The 14141-nt window shown below is 35.9% G+C and overlaps 1 protein-coding gene across 3 annotated transcripts in view; it reads right to left on the bottom strand.

Moving 5' to 3' along the window:
* The window catches only part of EPM2A (EPM2A glucan phosphatase, laforin), a 166238-nt gene that overhangs the window by 55451 nt on the left and 96646 nt on the right, over positions 1-14141 (bottom strand). For all 3 annotated transcript variants that reach the window (XM_053904404.1, XM_053904405.1, XM_019425043.2), the window contains exon 2: positions 13557-13731. In XM_053904404.1, coding sequence (XP_053760379.1) covers positions 13557-13618 — 62 coding nt within the window. In that variant the 5' untranslated portion in view covers positions 13619-13731. The remainder of the gene's footprint in view (positions 1-13556; positions 13732-14141) is intronic.

Genomic DNA, 14141 nt, shown 5'->3' with positions numbered 1-14141 from the left:
TCAAATGTGACATCAAAAACATAAAATATGGTGAGGGTAGTAAAAATGTAGAGTTTTAGAATGCATTCAAACTTAACTTGCTATCAACTTAAAACAGACTGGTACAGATATAGATATAGAAATAGAGAAATATAGATTTGGACATGGATACATATGTAGATAGATTGATATATACAAGCTTCATGGTAACCACAAAGCAAAAACCAATAGCAAATACGGGAAAGATAATAAGACAGGTATCTAAACATAACACTACAGAAAGTCATCACACCACAAGGGAGGAGAGCAAGAAAAGAAAAGGATAGGAAGAAAAAAACTATCAAACAGCCAGAAAACAATTAAGAAAAGACAACAAATACATACTTATCTATAATTACTTTAAAGGAAATTCTCTAATTAAAAGATATAGCGTGGCTGAAGGAAAAAAGAAAAACAAGACCCATATATTTGCTGCCCACAAGTGACCCACCTCAGACATAAGGACACACAAACACTGAAACTGAAAGGTGGAAAAAGATATTTCACGCAAATGGAAACCACATGAAACCTGTGATAGCTCTCCTGATAGCAGATAAAATAAACTTTAAAGTAAATAGTTTATGGGGCGCCTGGGTGGCGCAGTCGGTTAAGCGTCCGACTTCAGCCAGGTCACGATCTCACAGTCCGTGAGTTCGAGCCCCGCGTCGGGCTCTGGGCTGATGGCTCGGAGCCTGGAGCCTGTTTCTGATTCTGTGTCTCCCTCTCTCTCTGCCCCTCCCCCGTTCATGCTCTGTCTCTCTCTGTCCCAAAAATAAATTAAAATAAATAAATAAATAAATAAATAAATAGTTTATTTATTAAATAAATCAAATAAATTTTATTAAATAAAAATAAAAGAAATAAACAAAAATGGGCATTACATAACGATAAAGGAACAAATCTGGCAAGCATATATAACACTCATAAATATGTATGCACTCAACACAGAAGCACCTAAATATGTAAAGCAAATATTAACAGACCTATGGAGAAATTGAAAGCAATACAATAATAATGAGGGGATTTAATATCCTACTATATACAGAATATTCTCTTCAAAAGCAGCAAAATACATATTCTTCTCAAGTGCACATGAAACATTCTCCAGGATAGATCATAATTCAGCCACAAAACAAGTCTCAATAAATTTAAGAAGACTGAAATCATACAAAACATTTTTTCAGACTACAGTGATATGAAAGTAGAAATCATAAAAAGAAACATGAAATAAGTCACAAATATATGAAGAACCAAACTGCTACTGAACAAATGAGTCAACAAAGAAATCAAAGGAGAAATAAAAGAATACCTTGAGACAAATGAAAAATTATAATACAACATACCAAAATCTATTAGATGTAGAAAAAGTAATACTAACAGGAAAATTCACAGTGAGATAGGCCAACCTCAAGAAATGAGAATAACAATCTAGGGGTGTCTGGCTGACTGAGTTGAAGAAGCATGCAACTCCTGACCTCAGGGTCGTGAGTTCAAACCCCACATGTGGTGTAAAAGAAATACTTAAATAAATTAACTAAATTTTTAAAAAAGAAACAAGAAAAATCTCAAGTAAGCAAACATTACACCTAAATGACTAGAAAAGGGAGGAAAAAATGAAGCCCCAAGTTAATAGAAGGAAGGAAATAATAAAGCTCAGAACAAAGATAAAGTGAAATAAAAACTGAAATGACAATAGAAAAAATAAAGACACTAAGAGCTGATTCTTTGAAAAGATAAAAAAATGGTAAACCTTTAGCTAGACTCACTTTAAAAGAGAGAATATTAACAAATATATAACATCAGAAATGGAAAAGGAGAAGTTACAACTGATACCAAAGAAATATAAAAAATCATAAAATACTATTATGATAAATTATATGCCAAGCACAACCTAGGAAAAATGGGTAATTTCCTAGAAACATAGAATCTTTTAAGACTTAATCATGAAGAAACAGAAAATCTGAATAGACTGATTATTGGCAAGGAGAGTGAATCAGTAATCAAAAACCTCCTAACAAATAAAATCCAGGACAAGAGACTTCACTGGTGAATTCTACCAAACATTCAAATAAAACTTGATATCTATCATTTTCAAACTCCTCTAAAATTTTGAATATGAATGAATGCCACCAAAAGCAATTTACAAGGCCAGTATGATTCTAATACCAAAACAAAATAAGAACAACAAAAAAGGAGAATTACGGGCCAATATTTCTGATGAACACACATGCAAAAATCCTCAACAAGGGGCGCCTGGGTAGCTCAGTTGGTTGAGCTTCCGACTCCAGCTGCTCAGGTCATGATCTCACAGTCTATGAGTTCAAGTCCCGCGTCGGGCTCTGTGCTGACAGCTCAGAGCCTGGAGCCTGCTTCAGATTCTGTGTCTCCCTCTCTGACCCTCCCCCATTCATGCTCTGTCTCTCTCTGTCTCAGAAATAAATAAACATTAAAAAAAATTTTTTAAAAATCCTCAACAAAATATTAACACACCAAACTCAACAATACATTAAAAAAGTCATATACCATGATCAATTGATATTTGTTCTAGGCATGAAAGGATGGTTCAATATCTGCAAATCAATCAATCTGATATTAACAAAATATTAACAAAAACCTGTTATTAACAAAAAATAAATACCATATGATCATCTCAATAGACGTATGAAAAGAATTTGACTAAGTTCAACATCTGTTTATGATAATAACTCTCACCAAAGTAGATAATAAAGGGAATGTACCTCAACCTTATAAAGTCCATATATTACAAGCTTGTAGCTAACATCATACTCAACAGTGAAAAGCTGAAAGCTTTTCCTCTAAGATCAAGAACAAGACAAGGGTTTCCAACTCTTGCCACCTTTATTAAACATCGTATTGAAAATCCTAACCAGGAAATTAGGCAAGAAAAAGAAATAAAAAGTATCCAAATTAGAAAGGACAAAGTAAAACTGTCACTAAAACTCTAAAGACTCTACTAAAAAAAAAGTTAGAACTAATAAACAAATTCAGTAAAGCTGCAGGATGCAAAATGAGCACACAAATATCCATTGTTTTTATACACTAACAACAAACTATCAGAAAGAAAAGTTAAGAAAACAATCTCATTTACAGTTGTGTCAAAAAGAATAAAATACCCAGGAATAAGTTTAACTAAGGAGGTGAAAGACCTGTACACTAAAAACTACATGACACTGATAAAAGAAATTGAAGAAGACACAAATAAATGGAAAAATATTCTGTGCTCATGGATTAAAAACTTAATATTATGAAAATCTCCATATTATCCAAAGCAATTCATGGATCCAATGTGATCTCTTAAAAATCCCAATAGCAATACAACAATCCTAAAATTTTTATGGAACCACAAAACATCCCAAATAGCCAAAGCAATCTTGAGAAAGAAGAACAAAGCAAAATCACACTCCTTGATTTCAAACTACATCACAAAGCTCTAGTAATCAAAACAGTAGGGTATTGGCATAAAGACAGACACATAGATCAATAGAAGAAAACACAGAGTTCAGAAATAAACTTTTGCATATATAGCCAATTAATTTATGATAAAGAAGTCAAGCATACACAACGGGGATAGCAGAGTCTTTTCAATAAATGATATTGGGAGAACTGGACAGTCTCATGCAAAATAATGAAACTGGAACACTATCTTACACCATACACAAAAATTAACACGAAATGGATTTAAGACTTGAATGTAAGACCTGGTACCATAAAACTCCTACAGGGAAATATAGGCAGTAAGCTCCTTGACCCTGCTCTTGGCAATATTTTTTTGGATCTGACTCCAAAGATAATGTTAACAAAAGCAAAAGTAAACAAATGTGATTACATCAAACTAAAAACCTCTGCACAACAAAGGAAATTATCAACAAAATAAAAAGGCAACTTACTGAATGGGAGAAGATGTTTGCAAATCATATTTTTGACAAGGAGTTAATATCCAAAATATATAAAGAACTCATACAATAAAATTCAAAAATGGGCAGAAGATCTGAATAGACATTTTTCCAAATAAGACATATAGATGACCAAAGGTACATGAAAAGATGCTCAGCATCACTAATCATTGGGGAAATGCAAATCAAAACCACAATGAGATATCATGCTAACGTGTGTCAGAACGGTTGCTATCAAAATGACAAGAAGTAACAAGTGTTGGTGAGAATGTGGAGAAAAGGGAATCCTCATTCACTGTTGGTGGGAATCCAAATTTATGTCACCACTCTGGAAAACAGTGGAAATTACTCAAAAAACTAAAAATAGGGGCACCTGGGTAGCTCAGTTGGTTGAGCATCTGACTCTCCATTTCAGCTTAGGTCATGATCCCAGGGTGGTAAGACTGAGCCCCACAGCAGGCTCCATGCTGAGTAAATTAAATTTTAAATATAAAATTAAAAAAAAAACTAAAAATAGAACCACCATGTGGTCCAGAAATTCCACTTCTGGTTATTTATCTGAAGAAAAATTAAAACATGAATTCAAAAACACAGATGTATCCCTATGTTCATTGCAGTATTATTCACAACAGCCAAGATATGGAAACAACCAGTGTCTGTTAATGGATGAATGGATAAAGATGTGATATCACACACACACAAATACACACACAATGGAATACCACTCAGCCATAAAAAAATAATCAAATATTCATTTGCAACAAGGACGGAACATAACAGTATGCTGAGTGAAATAAGTAAGACAGAGGAAAGGACAAACACCATACGATTTTACTTAGATGTGGAATCTAAAAAACAAAACAAACAAATAAAATATAACATAACACACAGATGAAGAGAATAGATTGATAGTTGCCAGATATGAGAGGGCTGGGAGGTGGGGTGAAATGGGAGAAAATTGTTAAAAGTGCAAACTTACAGTCATAAAATAAATAAGCCATAGGGACATCATGAACAGCATGGTGACTACAGTCAATAATATTGTATGTATGCTATGTAACTTTATATAGTGACAGGGGAAGCAAGATTTATTGTGGTGATCATTTCCCAGTGTATATAAATATTAAATCATTATGTTGTACACATGAAAGTCATGTAATGTCATATGTCAAATATGCCTCAATTTAAAATTTTTTTTTTAAATCATACCACTCAACTGATTTTCAAGTAGATGACTCTGGAACTGAAATGTGAGAAATCTTGGAAATTAAGAGGATGCTTGAAAAGTAAAGATATGGCTCCAGGTCCATTATAAACAATTGTTATTTATTCCCAAGTTTCCAGTTATCTATGTTATAGAGATAAATAAATAGAGGAACAAAGAATACCATTATTTAGTTCTAAACTATGATAATTCTGAAATTTTATCCCATTTATATATGTATCTAGCTATGTGTTTCTGTGTGTATTATATATTACATATATACCTCATGTATAAATATGCTCTATATTGTATGTGTTACTTATATATGTTTTATATTTTCGTATATATATATTATATGTTTTTCAACCTATTATTATCCTTCTCAGATGTAAATATATACAGTAAAATGCAGGAAAAGCATGATTAAATTCAATATCAATTTATGATAAACAACTCTCAACAGATGGGTATTATATATATATATATACACACACACACACATATATACACATACAAATATATATGTATATATCTGAACATATACATATATACACAAATATGTATATATATTATATACATATAAATTCTATGTAATATATATACATACATATATATATATATATACACACACACCTAAGAAGAATAATAACAAGTGGAATTATCTGAGAATTCAGTAGAATAGAGACTTCGATGTAAAACTAAGTTGCTTTAAAGAAATATTTTGGGGGGCAACTGGGTGGCTTGGTCAGTTAAGTGTCAGATTTCAGCTCAGGTCATGATCTCACAGTTCGTGGGTTCACGCTCCATACTGGGCTCTGTGCTAACAGCTCAGAGCCTGGAGCTTGTTTCGGATTCTGTGTCTCCCTCTCTCTCTGCCCCTCGCTCACCTTCTGTCTCTCTCACTCTCTAAAATAAATAAACATAAATAAAATTTAATAAAGAAAAATTTTTAGATGTTTACTTATTTTTGAGAAAGAGAAGCGCAGTGGGGCAGAGAGAAAGAGAGAGAGAGAGAGAGAGGATATGAAGCAAGCTTGTGCTGAGAGTGAGAGCCCAATGTGGAGCTCAAATCCACGAACCTGAGAACATGACCTGAGCCAAAGTCAAACAACTGAATGAACCAACCAGGCGCCCCTAAAGAAAATTTTTTAATTTACCCTTTTTTGTATGAACTGTGAATGAACTGTGAGAATATGATTCATACGCATCCCCCATACAGCTATGATACTATATGTGAAGAAATACCTTTTTTAAATGCTGAAACATCTGGGACTCCTGGGTGGCTCAGCTGGTTAAGCATCTGACTCTTGATTTCTGCTCAGGTCATGATCTCACAATTCATGAGATCACCCCTGCATCAGGCTCTGTGCTGACAGCAGTGAGACTCCTTGGGATTCTCTCTCTCCCTTTCTCTCTTCCTCTCTCCCACTCTCCCTCTTCCCCTCTCTCTCTCTCTCAAAAAAAAAAAAACCTGAAACATCTATATGGGGAGCAAAGACTCTCAGAGTGAGAGGTGTGTCCCACACAGGTCCTCCTCACCTTTTCATGCAGAGTAGGGTAGCCATAGTGCCCAAGCTGATTGTCTGCTTCTGTTCTACTCAGGGAGACATGATCTACCCACATGCACACAGCTTGTGCCAACACTGTTATAGGATTAGAAGCTAGTAATAGCAGAGGAAACTCATACCCATCAAATTGAATAATCAACCTACTCTTTCCATTAATAAATGTGAACAACTACAAATTTCCAGTTATATTTAAAACCAACAACAAAAGGGGCACCTGGGTGACTTAGGCAGTTAAGGGTCTGACTTCAGTTCAGGTCACGATCTTGTGGTTTGTGACTTCAAGCCCCACGTCAGGCTCTGTGCTGACATCTCAGAGCCTGGAGCGTGTTTCAGATTCTGTGCCTCCCTCTCTCTCTGTCTCTCTGAGGTTTGGGCTCTGTCTCTCTCTCAGGAAAAAAAACAACAACAAACAACCAAACAAACAAACAAAAAACAATGTTTTAAAACTAATGACAAAAAAGAGAAAGGTCAAACGAGAAGAGAACAACTGATTCTGAAGGAAACAAGATAATTCCAGTAAGATAGGAGGACTTCAAATCATTCTTAATAGTATTATAAGAAAAACTCAAGAAGATATCCATTCACAAACTAGAATAAACGAATATGCAATAAGGGAATAACAAAATAAGAGTCCATGAAAATTAAGAATACAATTATCAAAATTAAGGAAAAAAGTTAGTTGAGTTGGAAGAAATAAAATAAAGTCTCCAAAATTTAAATCAATAAAACCAAGAGGTGAAAATATATTTAAAAAGTCCAGATAAGATACAAATCCAAGATGCAGCAAAGGCAGTCCTAAGGGGAAAATACATTGCAATCCAGGCCTAGCTCAAGAAACAAGAAAAATCCCAAATACAAAACTTAACCGCACACCTAAAGGAACTAGAAGCAGAACAGCAAAGAAACCACAAAGCCAGTGAAGAAGAGAAATAATAAAGATTAGAGCAGAATAAACAATATAGAATCCAATAAAACAGTAGAACAGATCTATGAAACTAAGAGCTGGTTTTTTGAAAAAATAAACAAAATTGATAAACTCCTAGCCAGATGTCTCGAAAAGAAAAGAAAGAGAACCCAAATAGATAAAATCACAAATGAAAGAGGAGACATCACAACCAAAACCACAGATACACAAACAATAATTAGAGAATACTATGAAAAATTATACACCAACAAACTGGACAACCTGCAAGAAATGGACAAATTCCAAGATACTCACATACAACCAAAACTCAAACAGGAGGGGCGCCTGGGTGGCTCAGTCGGTTAAGCGTCCGACTTCGGCTCAGGTCACGATCTCGTGGTCCGTGAGTTCGAGCCGCGCGTCAGGCTCTGGGCTGATGGCTCAGAGCCTGGAGCCTGTTTCCGATTCTGTGTCTCCCTCTCTCTCTGCCCCTCCCCCACTCATACTCTGTCTCTCTCTGTCTCAAAAATAAATAAACGTTAAAAAAAAAAATTTTTTGGGGCGCCTGGGTGGCGCAGTCGGTTAAGCGTCCGACTTCAGCCAGGTCACGATCTCGCGGCCCGTGAGTTCGAGCCCCGCGTCGGGCTCTGGGCTGATGGCTCGGAGCCTGGAGCCTGTTTCCGATTCTGTGTCTCCCTCTCTCTCTGCCCCTCCCCCGTTCATGCTCTGTCTCTCTCTGTCCCAAAAATAAATAAAAAACGTTGAAAAAAAAAAAAAATTAAAAAAAAAAAAAAAAAAATTTTTTTAAATAAAAAAAATAAACTCAAACAGGAAGAAATAGAAAATTTGAACAGACCCATCACCAGCAAAGAAATTGAATCAGTTATCAAAAATCTCTGAATTAATAAGAGTCCTGGGCCAGATGGCTTCCCAGAGGAATTCTACCAGACATTTAAAACAGAGTTAATACCTATCCTTCTCAAGCTGTTCCAAAAAATAGAAATGGAAGGAAAGCTTCCAGACTCATTCTATGAAGCCAGCATTACCTTGATTCCCAAACCAGACAGAGACCCCACATAAAAAGAGAATTAGAGGCCAATATCCCTGATGAACACAGATGTAAAATTCTCAACAAGATACTAGCAAACTGAATTCAACAGTATATTAAAAGAATTACTCACCATGATCAAGTGGGATTCATTCCTGGAATGCAGGGCTGGTTCAATATTTGCAAATCAATCAACGTGATACATCACATTAATAGAAACATATGATCCTCTCAATAGATGCAGAAAAAAGCATTCGACAAAATACAGCATCCTTTCTTAATAAAAACCCTCAAGAAAGTCAGGATAGAAGGAATATACCTTAACATCATAAAAAACATACATGAAAACCCCACAGTTAATATCATGCTCAACTAAGAGCTTTCCTCCTAAGATCAGGAACACGACAGGGGTGTCTACTCTCACCACTGTTGTTTAACATAGTATTGGAAGTCCTAGCTTCAGCAAAGCAATCAGACAATGAAATGAAATAAAAGAAATCTGAATTGGCAAAGAAGAAATCAAACTTTCACTTTTTGCAGATGACATGATACTCTACATGGAAAACCCAAAAGACTCCCATGAGCTGCTAGAACTGATACATGGATTCAGCAGAGTTGCAGGATACAAAATCATGTACAGAAATCAGTTGCATTTCTTAACACCAATAATGAAGCAACAGAAAGAGAAATCAATAAATGGACTCCATTTACAATTGCACTGAGACCATAAAATACCTAGAAATAAACCTAACCAAAGATGTAAAAGATCTGAATGCTGAAAACTTATGAAAAAAAATTGAAGAAGACACAAAGAAATGGAAAAACATTCCATGCTCATGGATTGGAAAAACAAATATTGTTAAAATGTCAATACTAGGGGCGCCTAGGTGGCTCAGTCGGTTAGGCGTCCGACTTCGGCTCAGGTCACGATCTTGCGGTCCGTGAGTTCGAGCCCCGCGTCAGGCTCTGGGCTGATGGCTCAGAGCCTGGAGCCTGCTTCGATTCTGTATCTCCCTCTCTCTCTGCCCCTCCCCCGCTCATGCTCTGTCTCTCTCTGTCTCAAAAATAAATAAACGTTAAAAAAAAAAATTTTAAAAAAAAAAATGTCAATACTACCCAAAGCAATCTATACATTCAATGCAATCCCAATCAAAATTGCATGAGCATTCTTCTCAAAGCTAGAACAAACAATCCTAAAATTTATATGGAACCATCAAAGACTCCAAATAGCCAAAGTAATGTTGAAAAAGAAAAACAAATCAGGAGACATCACAATCCCGGACTTTAGCCTCTACTACAAAGCTGTAATCATCAAGACAGTGTGGTATCGGCACAAAAACAGACACATAGACGAATGGAATAGAATAGAGAACCCAGAATTGGACCCACAAATTGCATGGCTAACTAACTACTCTTTGGCAAAGCAGGAAAGAGCATCCAAGGGAAAAAGTCTCTTTAGTAAATGGTGCTGGGAGAACTGGACAGCAACATGCAGATGAATGAAACTGGACCACTTTCTTACACCATACACAAAAATAAACTCAAAACGGATGAGAGACCTAAACGTGAGACAGGAAACCATCAAAACCCTAGAGGAGAAAACAGACAACAACCGTTTGACCTCAGCCACAGCAACCTCTTACTCAAGGTGTCCCCAAAGGCAAGGGAAATAAAAGCAAAAATGAACTATTGGGACCTCATCAAGATAAAAAGCTTCTGCACTGCAAAGGAAACAATCAACAGAACTAAAAGGCAACTGACAGAATGGGAGAAGATATTTGCAAATGACATATCGGATACAGAGTTAGCATCCAAAACCTATAAAGAACTTACAAACTCAACACCCGAAAAACATATAATCCACTGAAGAAATGGGCAGAAGACATGAACAGACACTTTTCCAAAGATGACATCCAGACGGCCAACAGACATATGAAAAGATGCTCAACATCACTCATCATCAGGGAAATACAAATAAAAACCACCCTGAGACACTACCTTACACTGGTCAGAGTGGCTAAAATTAACAACTCAGGAAACAACAGATGTTGGCGAGGATGTAGAGAAACAGGAACCCTCTTGCACTGCTGGTAGGAATGCAAACTGGTGCAGCCACTCTGGAAAACAGTGTGGTGGTTCTTCAAAAAATTAAAAATAGAACTACCCTATGACCCAGCAATAGCACTACTAGGAATTTATCCAAAGGATACAGGAGTGCTGATTCATAGAGCCACATGTACCCCAATGTTTATAGCAGCACTTTCAACAATAGCCAAATTATGGAAAGAGCCTAAATGTCCATCAAATGATGAATGGATAAAGAAGATGTGGTTTAAATATACAATGGAATACTACTTGGCAATGAGAAAGAATGAAACCGTGCCATTTGCAGCAACATGGATGTAACTGGAGGGTATAATGCTAAGTGAAATAAGTCAATCAGAGAAAGACAGATGTGATACATTTTTACTCATATGTGGAACTTGAGAAACTTAACAGAAGATCATGGGGGAAGGGAAGGGAAAAATAGTTACAAACAGAAAGAAAGGGAGGCAAACCATAAGAGACTCTTAAACACAGAGAACAAACTGAGGGTTGATGGGGAGGGGGAAGGGGAAAATGGATGATGGGCATTGAGGGTTGCATGTAAGCAATGAATCACGGGAATCGGCTCCTGAAACCAAGAGCACAGTGTATACACTGTATGTTAGCTAACTTGACAATAATTGAAAAAAAATTTCCTATCTAGTTCTGAGATGTTAAATTTAAACAGAAAATGTGATATTCAACAAAAACAACAAAAGATATAAATCCAAGAGGTCCAAAATCCATCTAGGGAAGGTTTTTAATGATACAACAAAAACAATGAAGGAAGAGGAATAATCAAATAGTAGAAGAAAATCCCTAGAGCCTAAGACACGACTCTTCAGCAATTGTGGTCCAGGAAAAATGAAAAATAACTCATAAACACATCCTCATTAAAGGTCAGAACTTCTCAACAGATGCTTCTTTTCAGTTCTCTTCTCTGGATCCTCTTCTCTTTGATCTCCAAATTGTATGGATCCACGGGCTTATTATTTTCCCTTATTTTCTTTTTCTCTGCTATATTTCACTCATCCACTAAATGATTCCATCTAAACTCATTACTTAGACGTCACCCAGATAATGATAACCCCAATTTTATCTGTCTACTCCCAACCTCTCCATAAACATCCAGATATCAAATTGATTTCCTTTCTGCAATCTAACCTACATTTCAAATGTAATATGCCAACAACAGAATTGTTATCTCAATCCATACTCTAGTCTTCTCATCTCGTCTTCCTCATCTCAATACACAGCAATACCATTAATCCAGTTCTTCAGACCATAACGCCATAAGTCATGCTTAACTCCTCTCTTCCTCATGCTCTGCCTACAATCCATCAGCAAGGCCAACATCTAGCATGGATTTACAAGAATGGTGTGTCCAAGAAGAACATGAATTCCCTAATACCATGATGAAATGTTATACTCATATTACCACTCACAACCCTGTTTGTATTAATTATATCTCTCATTCAAAGCAATACAGTTTTTTTATGTTTTTTTATTAATTTTTCAGAGAGAGAGAAAGAGAGAAGAGAGTGAGCAGGGGAGGGGCACAGAGAGAGGAAGACACAGAATCTGAAGCAGGGTCCAGGCTCTCAGCTGTCAGCACAGAGCCCAATGTGGGGCTCAAACTCATGAACTGTGAGATCATGACCCAGCTGAAGTTGGACGCTTAACCCACTGAGCCACCCAGGAGCCCCAAAGCAATAGTTTTTAAGAAGATGAGAATGTCTCTCTTTGTCTATGATACAAACACTGCATGATCCACAATAAATAGTATTTACATGATATTTTAAATGTTGAATATTGGTTTCCATTTTTAAATCATCAAACTATAAAAGACTTACTTATATTTAGTAAATGAAGTGTAAATTCTATAAACCCCGAGAAGGTGAAAGTAATGCACAGTAGGAGTTAACAGGCGGAAGTAGATGTGGAGGAAAATATGGGGACAATAAATCCCTGACTTACCCAGTAGGAAATCAAGAGGCACTGTCAAAAATTTATGGGTCGAGAAACAGAATTTTTATGAAGTCAAATAACAAAGGAATTTTTTAATGAGCTGGTAGGGATTGGCAGTGGGGAAGAGAACAAATAGAAGTGAGCTAAATCTCTCTCATGCCACAGATAGGAAATAATAGCTATTTTTAAATTGATACATTATATGAATTGATAACACGATAGGAATATTATTTAAGACTTGGATTTAACCTCCAGAAAAACTAACCATAAAATCATTGGAAATAAGTACTTCTGATGAGTGGAAATGAAGGAAAGTGTACTGAACCTTACTTTTTAGTTAGCAGCCTCATTAGTGTTTCAATTTTTATTATGGCAAATATTGCTGACCTAACAATTACATACACAAAAAATAAATATATTATTAAATAGTATAGCAAATGATCACATCTGATCTAGTTTTATGTCTGTATTTACACATGTTTATCTGAATAAAACTTTATAAAGAGACACCAGTTTTTGTTTCACTGTTGGTCAGTAGCATAAAAGATATACATGCTGGTCTAGGATCCACTACGTAAGTACAAAGATTGGCCAACTACAGTCTGGTCCAAATACGTTGATGGCAGTTTATGTAATTAATAAAAGAATTCTATAAAAAGGATCCTTCACATCTAGAACCAGAAAAGCTCACACAATGATTCACTATAATTTATCTCCTTAAGGTACTGCAGGCCCACATGCCTCCCCAAAGGGAGACACTGCTGTTTTGAACACAGTAAACACTTCCATTGTCCTAATACTACCTCTCGTCCTACTTCTATGCTTATAAACATGGCACTATTTTTACCTTGAATAATGCATGGCTTGGTGGCCTGCAATATTAAAATAGAAGTCTGTTGTGTGCTTCATCTCATTGGTGTGCCCAGTGGCCTCAATCCAGTGTCCTATTGGGAGACAATAAACACCATCCACCAAGTTGTTTTCATTATAAGTACAGCAACGGTCGTGGTGAGGTCCATTGCCTGGAACAAGAAGAAATGACAAACAGAGAAATTAAATCAATGTTTTGCTTAAACAGCCACAAAGTAGCTGATGCAAAATTAATAGGAAGAAGAAAATAAATATAAAGCTGCTTAATCTACACATTTCAGTATCAACAAAAATAGGCTACAGTGAGGGGAGAAACAGAAAAAAAATTTGTAGAGTTACATATGAATTTCACAGAGTTCTGTGTTCCCTTTGAATAAATGCAGATTTCCAGAAGCATATTAACTCTCAGACTTTTATGGTTACCTCTCACTGCCCTAACTGCCCGTTGTGAGTCATTTTGCAGCCTTTTTATCTTTTGGTATGCAAATTCATAACTAAAATCAGCAATAAAGCATTTTAGTATCATCTCAAACAAATGAATTTTTTAATAAATACATTAATA

This window comes from Panthera pardus, unplaced genomic scaffold (genome assembly GCF_024362965.1).
Source record: "Panthera pardus isolate Hobbes unplaced genomic scaffold, ASM2436296v1 HiC_scaffold_17, whole genome shotgun sequence".
In the NCBI taxonomy this organism is placed as follows: domain Eukaryota; kingdom Metazoa; phylum Chordata; class Mammalia; order Carnivora; family Felidae; genus Panthera; species Panthera pardus.
This window is presented reverse-complemented; position numbering and strand designations above follow the sequence as displayed.